This window comes from Tachypleus tridentatus, chromosome 9 (assembly GCF_004210375.1).
Source record: "Tachypleus tridentatus isolate NWPU-2018 chromosome 9, ASM421037v1, whole genome shotgun sequence".
Classification (NCBI taxonomy): Eukaryota; Metazoa; Arthropoda; class Merostomata; order Xiphosura; family Limulidae; genus Tachypleus; species Tachypleus tridentatus.
Window position 1 is genome coordinate 36,830,552 of NC_134833.1, and position 14,455 is coordinate 36,845,006.

General features: G+C 38.4%; 1 protein-coding gene across 3 annotated transcripts in view; it reads left to right on the plus strand.

The window, feature by feature from the left end:
* Positions 1–14,455, plus strand: part of LOC143225067 (uncharacterized) — an 80,105-nt gene that overhangs the window by 42,116 nt on the left and 23,534 nt on the right. For all 3 annotated transcript variants that reach the window (XM_076453768.1, XM_076453766.1, XM_076453767.1), the window contains exon 7: positions 5,514–5,708. In XM_076453768.1, the coding sequence (XP_076309883.1) occupies positions 5,514–5,708 (195 nt within the window). The remainder of the gene's footprint in view (positions 1–5,513; positions 5,709–14,455) is intronic.

Below are 14,455 nucleotides of genomic sequence, written 5' to 3' on the forward strand. Positions count from 1 at the left end.
ATTCTGTGTGTCTCTCCTTACAGGAAACGTTTCTGAAACATGCTGAAACAGTCACCTTTTGGCAGTTTTCTTTGTACAGAAATGACAGGTTGTGTAATGGAGAGGTGGCACTGCTGGCCAGTCAGCATGAGTGCACCCTGTCTTTTTCACTCTACACCCTTGGAGACCATTAGCTATCCGTGTGTCCTTGTGTAGTACCAACACTATGTTCTCTCTACTTATCTCCTGGAGATACCTATTATCAGTCAGACCTTGATGCCCTCATTGAACAGTTATTGTCTCCCTTTTTAATCCTGGAGGATTTTCATATACATAGTCTCATCTGGAGCAGTTCTGATGCTGTTGGGGAGGAGTCATTCCATAGCATACGTGCTCTTGGATCACAACCTTTCTCTCTTCTGTACTGGTTCATATACTTATTTTCATGCACCTAACCATTCTTTTACTGCTATTGATCTCTGTCTGCTGCCATTCACTTTTTCTCACTTTCAGTGAAGAGTTGACTGACCCACAGGGCAGTGATAATTTTTCTGTCATTTTGAGAGAGACTAGCCATTGGCGATGCCACCCAACCTGTGTGCATTGATGGAAACTAGACCAGGCCAAATGACTCTCTTTCACTGGTCTCTTAGAACTTGATTCTATTGTCATCTGTAACCCATCAATAGATGACTGCATGGCAACAGTAACTGAACTGTATTGTCCAGGCAGCTAGCTGCACAATGTATTCCTAAAACATTGATATGTTTTCCATGGTATCCTTATCCATAGTGAAATCCTGTCATATACCACTGAAGGCTCAAGAATGGGCCTGCGATATATTTTCTAGGTATTCCACACTTTTAAACTTCCTCTCTTTTCAGCAGGCCCATGCATATTCTCAGCAGGTAAGATATCAAAGCCAGAAGAAATCTTGGATTAAGTACACAACTAGCATCTCTTATAGCACCAGTTCCAAAGTCATTTGGGACAAGATTCAGAACATCAGTAGGCAGTATATTTCTGCTCCCCTTTTAATTTGCTGATGCTGAGAGCATTGCTGCTATTCTTAGCAAAACTTTTCTTGTGCATCTAACACTTCTACTTCATCCTCCATCTTCTTAGTCATCAAGACTATGGCAGTGTGATCACCTCTTTCCTTTTGGGTTGATTGTCTTTATTGACTATAATTGCTTCTTTACACATGTGGAACTCAAGCTTGCTCTTTGTTGATCTGGTCACCTGATGATATTCACCACAAGATGCTGCACTATATCTCTCTTGCCTTTCTTCTTATTCTTATGGTTGTTTTGAACTGGATATAGAAGGAGAATGCTTTTCCTGATATTGGCACCAGACTATTGTCTTCCCTTTTTCTAAGCTTGTGAAAGATCCCAAGAATTCTTAAAACTACTGTTCAATGGCTTTGACAAGCTGTCTCTGTAAGAAAGGGTGTTTTTTTTTTGGTTTTTTTTAATTTGCTGATGCTGAGAGCATTGCTGCTATTCTTAGCAAAACTTTTCTTGTGCATCTAACACTTCTACTTCATCCCCCATCTTCTTAGTCATCAAGACTATGGCAGTGTGATCACCTCTTTCCTTTTGGGTTGATTGTCTTTATTGACTATAATTGCTTCTTTACACATGTGGAACTCAAGCTTGCTCTTTGTTGATCTGGTCACCTCATGATATTCACCACAAGATGCTGCACTATATCTCTCTTGCCTTTCTTCTTACTCTTATGGTTGTTTTGAACTGGATATAGAAGGTGAATGCTTTTCCTGATATTGGCACCAGACTATTGTCTTCCCTTTTTCTAAGCTTGTGAAAGATCCCAAGAATTCTTAAAACTACTGTTCAATGGCTTTGACAAGCTGTCTCTGTAAGAAAGGGTAGTTTGTTTGTTGTTTTTTTTTATTCCTTGAATCAAACCTTCTTTCATTCACTCAGTGTGTGTTTTGATGATGGGACTTCATCATGGACCACCTGATTCGACTTGAAACGTCAATCAGGGAAGCCTTTCTCAAGAGTAAACAGCTTTTTCTGTTTTTGTTACCAAGAGAAGGCTTTGTGGAGATATGGCATTTTGTAAGATTTCCACTTATATGGGTTTGTGTGGCTATTTGACCATTTTTAAAACAGCAAAATTTTCTATGCTAAAGTATTTATTGTGCTCTCATTTGATCAAAACTGGACTATATGTTTCTGATCCATGGCTCTGCCAGAACCTGTCTTGAGGATGTTAGACCCCATTCACCATCTGGGGCTTCAGCTCTGCACAGGGGCTTATGGTGCTTCTCTAGTCCAGAGTTTGTACACTGTCTCATGAACTTTCTCTACACCTCTGCCATTTGTAACAGTCTTCAGTGTACACTTCAAAAGTTCGATCTTTAGCATAGCGTCACACGTGGGGTTGTGTTTTCTTTTGGTGTTCATATCCAGGTGCAGTTGGCTGAATTGCATCTGTCCTTGGATAATGTTGCTGTCTCCACTGGACAGCCAATAACACCATGGCTTATTACCGTTCCCAAGTGTGACCTTTCTTTTAGTCATCTGAAGAAGGCGGGTATTCCCAGTTGGAAGTACTGTCTTCAATTTGCCATACTTCTTTCAAACCATCCTTCCATTCTCGTGTATACAGATGATTCGAAATCAGAGTCACCTGATTTTATAGATCACATAGAAGCTTAGCAATACACAAACTGTATAAATTATGCCAACTCATTTACCTCTCTACTGGCCCTGGAATCACTTCAGATTAGTCCTCACACTGTTCTTGTAGATATTCAAAACCGACTGTCCCATTTCTCTGTATCATCTATTTCTATCCAGTTTTTCTGGATGCCAGGCCACATTGGTATTTGTGGGAACAAGCTTGCCAACACCACAGCTAAGACTGTCTGCTGTGGTGCTGTCATGGCCATATCTGTTCCATACATGGACTATGGTCCTGTATTCAGGGCTCAGCTTCACATCAGTAGCCATTCAACTTGGAGTGAGCAAAGTCATAAGTTTTTCCAGATCAAACCTTCTTTCGCTCTTTGGCCATCCTACTTCCATAAATTTCAGGAGGAAGTTGTCCTAGCTAGGCTACACATTGGTCAAAATTTTATAATTCATCATTTTCATTTATATGGGACTGACTGACTGCACTAGCGTGCAGCCTGTGTGACACTGAAGTCACAGTAGCCCACATCTTACTGTCATGCCAGTGACACTGTCCGATGGCATGACAGATGTTTTTAGTTTTTTAAGGGACATTGGCCTTTTTAATTCTATTTAAGTTTCTATCGAATGTTGAGCCACCATTTTTGTTTTAACATAGTTTAATTTTATACTTTATAATAATTTTACTGTTATTTTAATTTTTTCTCTGGTTGTTTGGAGCAGATAGTTTAGTTGCTTTGTGCTATAAAATGCCAAACAAGAACTGTGAAAAAAAATGCATTCAGTTGTAAACGATGCATCAGATAACACAGGATTTAGGTTGGAAAGAATATTAGTTTAAATTTTGTAGGAAATATACATAGCTTGCTTTTCAACTATAAATATTTCATTAGTTATACCTAATTATCAGTCAAGTTGTTTATATAATTGTGAGATATTAGTAGTGTTAGAGAGTATTTAACAGTTTATATTTTCAGATTGCTCATTAACTTTTTATACAACTAGATCGAAATGTGCATGCCATTTCCTTTTACAGTGTTTCATTTATAACTTAATTAACAACTATTTTCAATGTAGGTCAACAAACTTGGCATTAGAACATAATTTACAATTCATATTTTCACAGTATCATCTGAGTTTTAGTTACATAAATTTAAAAGTAAATATTTAAGAAATTCCTGATCTTAATTACTCTGCATCACATGATATGTTTGGGCTCTGAATATTCTCTTATAGGTGTTATATATTCCATAATATGGCCTTCAGAGTAGCCAAACAATTAGAAACAAACTAAAGATGATTAATTAATTACATGTTCCTATCTAAAATTTGAACCTCATATCTTGTTTTACAAAGATGGCAATAAGTTTGTAAAATAAACTACTGCAGCCTTACAAGTTTGATGGACTTATAACTGATAGAGCATTTTCTCCTCTGTTGAAGCTGTGGAGAGCTCATGTAAACATCTCGTTGGTGGATATGTTTTTAGTTACATAGACCTTTTATTCATCTATTTATAGATTTTTTAAAACCTATTTATAGTTTGCACAGAAAGCCAGATAAGTTTTAGTAGTGTTAGAACATAATATTTTATAGGTCTGGAAAGTTTCTATTTGTTATTGGCAGTTAAGTATATGAGAGTGTTCTGTGGTTTACGTCAGTTCTTACAAGCCAACACCCCAATTCTGAATACCATCATTTACTTTTCCTGATTAATGTGCAGAAATATCTCATGGAAGACATTATATTAATAATAATTTAATGAGATTAGTGTGTACAAGATAGAAGTAAATTGTCTAATGTTAAAGGGGTTTGTTGTTTTGATTTATTGGCTGCCTTTTGTTGTTTTGATTTATTGGCTGCCTTTTGTTGTTTTTTTTAATAATCAACTGCATTATGCTGGGTTAGGCTATGCAGATCAGATCAAGTTTAACATAATATTAATATAACCTCAGCTCTCAGTTTCTTTTCTTTGGTATTTTACAGAAATAAATTACACAGGCCGCAAACTTGAACTTCATAAAAATTGTTTTGGTATTAATAATGGAACTGCTATAATTCAGATAAGCAGATTTTAAAAATAATATTTTTCTATTACACAAGAATTGTTTACAAATTGGGAAGAAAAAATACTCTTACTTGGATCAAATTATTGTTTCATTTTCCACATTGAACATTTTTTATTATTATTATGTTTGTTATGCTTGGGATCTAGAGTGACCGATAAGACTGACATCACAAGTGGTCTGGAGGAATCTATAGTTAGTGGTTGTTAACATTTTAAGCACAACAAAATGTGACCTTATTTTGATTAAAATTGTTCACTTATGTAAAAGTACATATGATGTTTTGTGAAAAATCTGTACATGATGGAGAAAAATGTATATTATTTTTGGATTCTGCATACATGAATTATGGGAGAACATAAATTTTTCAAGATAATAAAACTGTTGCAAGCCTGTGATATTAGGTTCTCTAATTTTTGACAAGTCCTTGAATTTTCACCATAATTTTAAATCTGACCTTGAAAATTGTTTTGCATACCACACAAATAAACACATGTTCATTTTTTAATTTGAAATGTACTAAAACTCACTCCAACCAAAATCCAGTTATCAGCCTCAGAAGTGGATTAGATCACACATGGAATATTGGTATGTCCAAACAGTTATTTAAAGGAGTGACAAAAATAGTTTAAAGTATTTGTTTTCTAGAGGCAGGGAACTCATAAGAGGGTTTAAATTACTATTTAAACAAAACTGATGGTTTTGATAGCTTTCAAAGATCATTATAAAAACTAATTTCAGTCTTATTTGAAGAAAAAAAGTGTTCATGTGTTAACACACACATTATTTTTTTTTTTTTCAGAAAATAGCCCATAACCAGTTAAAACATTCATTACACTCGAGAGTGAATTTTGGTGGATTTGACGAAGGAGATTATTACCAATCAGTGTCTAACCCTGTTCATTATAGTGATGGTTTCAAACCAGAAGTTGAAAGCTCTCAGTTCTGTTCATCACACATTTTGAATGGAACATTAAGAGAACAACTCCAGCAGCAGGTAATTAATTGCTAATGGTTAATTGTTTATTTAAGGTCAGTCATTGCTGTATTTTTACAGTTGCATACACTCTTTTAATATACATATCTTTCAACTTAAATGTTTTTTTTATTATAACTACTTCAGAATATTTTCATTGGAAATTTAAAATGCATTTGGTTCAGTTTGTGTCATGGATTTCCTTGAAAATATTCAAGCAAAAACTTTATTTTGATTTATTCATTAATGCAAATAGTTTTTCTAAATATGATTTTTTTTAAAGATTGTCATTCTCAAGTGAAAATTTGACCTTGTTTTTTTATTGAAAAATCTGTTCATTTTGAGCCTTTGTAAAACAATGTTACCATAAAATCTATGAATATTGTTCTTTTGTAATGTATCCCAAGTGTAAGACTAGATATTTGCTTGATACTCATATCCCTGCAGCTAGTAGCTTGTAGTGAGTGCCTAAAAACCACTATGAAGCTGATTTCCCACTTTTTTTTCTTCTAAAGTCGCATGTTAAATTTTAACTTTAACTGCTTACAGAATGCTGGATCTAAATATATTGAGCTGAAGTATTTACTGGTTATAAATAAAACCTTGTAAATAATATTTCACTTGCAATCACACTGCTAGTTGATTCAATGGATGGTATCATTTTCAACACCCAAATGTAAAATCACTAATTTTTAAAATTCAACATCTTGGTCACTTTTGGATATTTTCAAACAACATTTTGAATATATGTAGTATTTGTATTAAACCTGTAACTTGTACCTTTTGCACATAATATTCAAAGCTGTACTCTTGACTTGCAAATCATTTCAGAATGGAAAATTCTGTTTTTGAGGGATTATTTACCCTACAGTATCTTGAAAGGGACAAATCCTATTCTCTCCAAATGTTTTTTTCACAGTAAGAATATTTATTTTTCTCCAGTATGTCCAAAAATTATAGATCTGCTAAGACTCCTTAAAATATGTTAAAAATGTTTTAGTACTGTTCTGTATGGAATGCTTTTGTGTTTTGAATAGTTACATAATACATGGTTTATTTTTTCGCTGTACATAGCTGTATGTATATGAACTCTAAGTACTATTTGATAATGAGGAATCCACTTTTTGGAAAATAAAATATTTGAGACTACTTGACTGAGTAATGAAAGAACTTTATTATAAAGTTATGATTTACATTTATAATAGTTTTTTTCATTACTCAGTCAAGCTATCTCAAAACTTTTATTCTCTACGTAGTGTGTTGACCTACCTGGTCCTGAGACTTCAAAAGACTTAAGCTTCAGAGGTTACTTTTGAATAAATGTCCATGTTGTTATGTTCTGAGAGGAAATGCAAAGATTTGAAATAAGGATGTTTGGGTATAGTGCTTGCAGTGTTCTTGTTTGGCATTGTAGTGCATCCCCTTGGGGTGAACCCCCTAAGGTCAGTTGGCTGGTCCACTTGGGCTAGGGTCAACTAGGATATTTATGTTCTCAACAGGTGTTGTGAACATTGTATCTGATGCTGGTGTTTGGGTATAGCGCTTGCAGTGTTCTTGTTTGGCATTGTAGTGCATCCCCTTGTAGGGACTTGCTGGCTCTCGAAAGTCAGTCCAAAAGCTTTGCTGTGGTGATATATTGGTGAAAACATTCATATCTAAATACAGTGAATTCCTCTTGCATTCAAAGGCAATTGGGGATATACCCAATGAGGTTACTTCCCATGCTACTTTGAATTCATCACAAGGAGTTATTGTTGAGAGGGATTTGAAGAAGGCCCACAACTTGGAGATTCTTGCTGGTTTCTCCACTCAAGGAGTTTCTGCAGTGAGGCATATCTCCAGTCACAAAGATGGAAATTATGATGCCTACCAATGTTCTCATTTTAACATTTACATCACTGCTTCCACTTGCTACCATCAAGGCAGGTAATCTTAATTGCAAGGCATGGCCATATATTCCACACCCTCTCAGATGTTTCCATTGTCACTCTAAGACATCATGTCATGGTTCCTTGATGTGTGCTTGTTGTGGTAGCAAGGACCATGATGCCTGTGAGTGTGAAACAGAACTTCGTTGTGTTAATTGTAACGGCTCTCACCCATCCTACTTTCGTTCTTACCTTAAATGGTTTGAAGAAAAAGGGGTACGGCGTTTGAAAACTATTCATAACATCACTTATCCTGAGGCTTAAAAGTTGCTGTCCACCACTTCATCTGACATATGCTGCTGTACTTCATTCCACTACTACAATAGGAGTGCAGATGGATCTCTTCATATCTCTGAAATAATCATTCTCAAAGAATATGAAGAGACTTTTCATCTCCATGGTTAAAAACGTTGATGAATAAACTTCAACACCTATCTCTGTCCCTAACATTCATTCCAGCAAACCTGAAGATCCACTTCGTATGGTTCTGGGTATGGGAATTTTCTCGGGTACATTTTCTTCTCCTGCCCCAAGATGCAAATCGATCATTCATTTATGTCCTCAATTGCTGGAATCTTCTTTCAACGACAGAGACCTGCCCAGTCGACCCAGGGCTAGACTCAACCAAGTACCGGTGTTGGAAGTTTTCAACGGGTGTTGTGGACATTGTGCCTGATGCTGGTGTTTCGGTATGGTGCTCATGAAACCCTGGTATTGCTGCAATGTCCTTGCGTGACCTTGTAGTGCGTCCCCTCATAGGGCTCCATGGTGGGTGGCGTCAGTGAGTACCAAAATTTTCCTTTTTTCCTATGGATCCTCCTAAAAAAATTTAAATAAAATAGTGAAAAAACAGTCAATAGGTAAACGACCATGTCTTAAAGACTCTGAGCAGCAGTCTCCAACATCTGTAACACATGTACCTCATTTTCTTATATTACATTCTCTTTCAGAAAAACGTTTAGGAAAAATGTCCCCCTTTTTTCTTCAGAAGGGACAAGAGGGTTTTGCTGGCTCTCCAAAGTCAGTAAAGAAGCTTCAATCTGGAGACATATTGGTTGAAACATCCACATCCCAACACAGTAAACTCCTCTTGATTCAAAGGCAATTGGGGATATACCTATTGAGGTTACCCCTCGTGCTACCTTGAATTCATCACGAGGAGTTATTATTGAGAGGGATTTGAAGAACTTCCCTGAGTCAGAGATTCTTGCTGGTCTCTCCACTGAAGTTTCTGCAGTAAGGCACATCTCCACTTGCAAAGACAGAGTTACACTGCCGACAAATATCCTCGTTTTGACATTTACATTGCCACGTGCACCTGACACCATCAAGGCAGGTTACTTAATTTGCAGGGTACGGCCGTACATTCCAAACCCTCTCCGATGTTTCCAGTGTCAGAGGTTCGGCCACTCAAAGACGTCATGTTGTGGTTCCCTTACATGCTCGTTGTGGTAGCAAGGACCACGATGCCTATGAGTGTCACAAGGACCAACACTGTGTTAACTGCAATGGTTCTCACCCTTCCAACTTTCGTTCTTGCCCAAAATGGTTGGAGGAAAAAGAGGTGCAGCATTTGAAAACGATTCATAACATTAGTTATCCTGAGGCTCGGAAATTGCTGTCCGCCACTCCATCTCGGACATATGCTGCTGCACTTCATTCCACAACTACGGTGGGAGTGCAGACAGATCTCTGTGCCTCCAAGAGAATCGTTTTCAAAACAAATGAAAAGCCTTTTGACCTCCATGGTTAAAAAGGTTGATGAATCGACTTCTACACCCATCTCTGTTCCTCCCATACATTCCAACAAACCTCAAGATCCACATCCTTCGGTTTTAAATACAGGCATTTCTTCTGATACGTCTTTTTCTCCTACCCCAAGATGCAAAACAGTCATTCGTTCTCAGTCACTGGAATCCACTTCCAACAACAAAGACCTGCCCAATTGACCCAGGGCAGGATCGATGGAGGCCGATAGACCTCCTCCAAATAAGGACAGTAAGGAAAAAGGACATGGTCTTAAACAGAAGGGTTCTCTGGCCACTTCACCTACCCATCATTAAAAATGGCCACCTTGATACAATGGAACTGTCAAGGTTTACATTCTAATATGGATGATATCAAAACACTGATTGCTTCCTATCATCCTGTATGTCTTTCCTTACAAGAAACATTTATAAAACCTGCTGATACAGTCACCATTTGGCAGTTTTCTCTATACAGAAATGACAGGCAGTGTGATGGACGAGTACATGGAGGGGTGGCACTATTGGTTAATCAGCATGTGCCCACCTTGTCTTTGTCACTCAACACACCCTTGGAGGCCGTAGCCATCCGTGTTTCCTCGAGTCATACCATCACTGTTTGTTCTCTCTACCTGTCCCCTGTAGAGACATATGATCAATCAGACCTTGAACAGTTGCCGTCTCCCTTTCTAATCCTGGGATACTTTAATGGACATCACCCCCTCTGGGGAAGTGCTGTTATTGATAGGAGGGGTTGCTCTGTAGAGCATATGCTCTCTGATCACAATCTTTCTCTTTTCAATACTGGTTCTTCCACTTATTTTCATACACCTAATCAGTCCTTTACCGCTATTGATCTCTCGGTTTGCTCCCTTTCATTACTCTCCCATTTTTCATGGAGAGTTGACAATAATCCACTAGGCAGTGATCATTTTCCTATACTTTTGAGAGAGACTGGCCGTGGTCAATGCCACCCTACCCGCGTGCCCCGGTGGAAGCTGGATCAGGCAGACTGGTCCACTGTTACTGCTCTCGCAGAACTTGTGCCATTGTGAATCAGCCATCAATAGATGACTGTGTGGCAGCGGTAACTGACTGTATTATACAAGCAGCTGCTCCATGTATTCCTAAAACCTCAACACATTTTCCATGATATCCTCATCCGTGGTGGAATCCTGCTTGCCACTTGACATGGAAGGCTCAAAAACGGGCCTGGGATACTTTCTGTAGATATCCCACACTTTTGAACAGCATCGCTTTCCAACGGGCCCGTGCACGTGCTAGGTGGGTAAGACGTGAAAGCAAGAAGGAATCTTGAATTAAGTTCACATCTAGCATATCTTCTACCACCAGATCCAAGGTCATATGGGACAGGATTCTAAAGGTCAGTGGGCACTACAATTCTGTCCCCCTCTATATCTTACTCTCTGGTGGCCAAGAGGTAGCTGATGTCTGGAGCATAGCCAATACTCTAGGTGAAAGCTTTTGCTGGGTGTCTAACACTTCTGCTTGTTCCTCCACCTTCTTGGCCATCAAGACTCGGGCAGAGCATTCACCTCTTTCCTTTTGAACTGAATGTTTCTTTGACTATAATTGTCCCTTTACACTGGTGGAACTGAAAATGGCCCTTCATCAGTCTGGCAGTACATCTGTTGGACCTGATGATGTACACTATGACATGCTGCACTGTCTCTCTCTTGCTTCTCTTGATATTCTTCTAATTGTTTTTAATGGGATCTGGCAGGAGAATGTTTTTCCTGATGCCTGGTGCCAGGCTATTATCTTACTTTTCTCTAAGCCTGGGAAAGATCCCAAGATTTCTTCAAACTACCGTCACATTGCTTTGACGAGCTGTCTCTGTAAGACCTTAGAATGGATGATTAATGCTTGTCTTGTTTGGTTCCTCGAATGAAACAACCTCCTCTCACCCACCCAGTATGGGTTCTGACGACAGCACTCCACCACGGGCCACCTAATTTGACTTGAAACATCAATCAGAGAAGCCTTTCTGAAACAACAACATCTTGTATCAATATTCTTTGACATTGAGAAGGCTTATGACACAACATGGAAGTATGGCATTTTGAAAGACCTTCATATATATGGTTTACGTGGCCATTTACACGGCTGTGTTTTGAGTGTCACACTTTTCAGTATAAAGATAAATGCCATCACTGAACAACTCCCTCTCACTGTTGCGAATGGGCTCTATGTTGACGACTTTCACATCTCGTGTCAGTCGTCGAACATGAGATATATTGAGCGACAACTACAAACTGCCCTTAATCGTGTACTGAAGTGGACTACAGCAAACGGCTTTAATTTTTTCTCTCTAAAACCATCTGGATGCACTTTTTCCGCCAACGGGGTATTCACCCCAATCCTGAACTCCATATCGGTGAAGTTTCGTTGCCAGTGGTCCCTGATACCAAGTTCTTGGGGCTTATCTTTGACCGTAAACTGACCTTTATATCACACTTAAAGCAGTTACGGGTCAAATGCACAAGAACACTGAACATCCGTGTCCTCTCTATCGCCAGTTGGGGAGTGGGTCGATGTTCTATGCTAAAGATATATCGGGCTCTTATTGAATCAAAACTCAATTATGGATCAATGGTCTATGGCTCTGCCATACCCTCAGCCTTAAAGATGCTGGACTCCATTCATCATCAAGGACTTTGACTCTGCACTGGGGCTTTCCGCACCTCCCCAGTTCAAAGCTCCCCATTCCAATTTATACAGATGGTTACAAATCAGTTAATTCTGTGGGCTCTGCCATGGTTTGTTGCTGTTCGGTACTTGCGAGCAGAATCCCCTCTACAGCTTCATTGTTCACTGCTTAACTGTACACCATATCTCTTGCCCTGGATCATATTGAAACTGAGCAGTACTCCAACTGCACTATTTATGCTGACTCGATTAGTTCTCTACTGGCCCTGGAATCGCTACACGTTGGCTCACACCCTGTTCTCGCTGATATTCAAAACTGACTGGCCCATTTCTCATTAACTGCTACTTCTATCCAGTGTTTCTGGATACCAGGCCAAGTTGTTATTCGCGGGAAAGAGCTTGCAGACATGGCAGCTAAATCTATCTGCGCTGGCACTATCACCACTGTGCCTATTCCGGACATGGACTTGTATTCAAGGCTCTGCTCCATGCCAGCTGGCATTCCACTTGGAGTGAGCAATGGGACAACAAGCCTTTTCAAATAAAACCGTATATTGGGCTTTGGCCGTCTAGCTTCAGTAGGGTTCCGAAGGAGGAAGTTGTTCTAGAAAGACTATGCATTGGTCACAGTTTTTCAACTCATCGTTTTTTTTATCTGGAACTGTTGCACCAAAGTTAGTTTGTGTAACACTCAGATCACAATAAGCCACATTTTACCTTCTTGTCATTGTTATGATTCACAAAGATGGCACCATTTTCACCATATTATTTCCCAAGGTTTGTCCATTATTGATGTGTCATTGGTGATGGTGACACTGTCCACCTTGGTAATGTGTTTATTTTTTTAAAGGCCATTAATCTGTTTCATCTCATTTAAGTGTTGGATATTTATTCATTACACCTTTTTAATTGTGGTTCTCTTTTCAGAGTCTCACTTTCTGTAGTTCAATTTGACATTGGAAAATGGCCAGAACATTAAGTAACTCGACACCAGGACTGGAAAGACCAACTTCAGATGACTAACGCTGCTGTTTGAACTACCCGTTAGTCGTCCTGGCGAGTTGTTATTACATTTTTGCTGCATGTCTTTTAAACTTTTATTACTTTACCTTTTGGTACTGGCCATAATGACACATAACCCGGAACCAGGACTGGAATGACCAACTTCAGATGACTGACGGTGGTTCTTGTACTTACCTGTTAGTCTTCATGGCAGGTTATGATCATTTCCATTTTGCTAGAGAAAGTCCTTTACAACTTCTTTTACTCTGCTTTCTCTCTTAACTTTGTAGACCAGGTGTCAACATTGGTTTTATGCTTTTTCTGTTTTTCAATGATGTTTTGTTTTACGTTCATTTCCTTTTATGTGTTTACTACATTTAATTTATTTTTACCTTTTTACCAGACGTTTTGGCGCAGATGGCTTTGTACCATAAAACACTAAATCAATCAATCCACTGGTCAGCCCATCCCATCATGACTTATTACAGTCTCCAAATGTGACCTTTCTTTAAGTCATCTGAGAAAAGCAGATACTCCTGATTGGAAGTACTGTTTTTTATTTGCTGAACATCTTTTGAACCATCCTTCCATTCCTATTTATATGGATGGTTCGAAAACAGGTGATTCTGTGGGCTCTGCCATGGTTTGTTGTGGTTCGGTGGTTACACACAGAATTCCCTGTACAGTTTGTGTTTACTGCTGAACTGTATGCCATTTCTCTTGCCCTGAATCACATGGAAGCTAAATAGTACTCAAATTGCACTGTTTATACTGACTTCTTTAGTTCACAGCTGGCCCTGGAATCACTTCATGTTAGATCTCGCCAATACTCAAAACTGACTGTCCCATTTCTCTTTGTCATCAACAATGGAAAACAAGCTTTTCCAAATAAAACCCTCTAGTGGACTTCGGCCATCTTCTTTCCATAAGGATTGGAAAGAGGAGGTTGTTCTAACTAAATTATGCATTGGTATTACTTTTTAACTCATCGTTTTCTTTTATCTAAGACTGATGCACCAATGTGTTATCTATGTGACACTTGGTTCACAATAAGCCATATTTTACTGTCTTGCCATCATTATGACCCTTAATGACGGCACCATTTTAGACATGTTTTGTCCCAAGGTTTATCCATAATGTTGGACACTGTCATTGACGATGGTGACACTGTCCACCTTAAAAATGTTTGACCTTTTTAATGCTATTTAAGTTTTTAATTCATAAATTATACTTTTTTTATGTGATTCTTTTTTATGAATTAAAGTACAACTAGTTCGGTATGAAATTAGAAAATAGCTGTGACGTCAAATAACTTAAAACCAGGACTGGAAAGACCAACTTCAGGTGACTAACACTGATGTTTAAACTCACCCTTTAGTCATCCTGGCTAGTTATGATAATTATAATTAAGCTACAGAAAGTC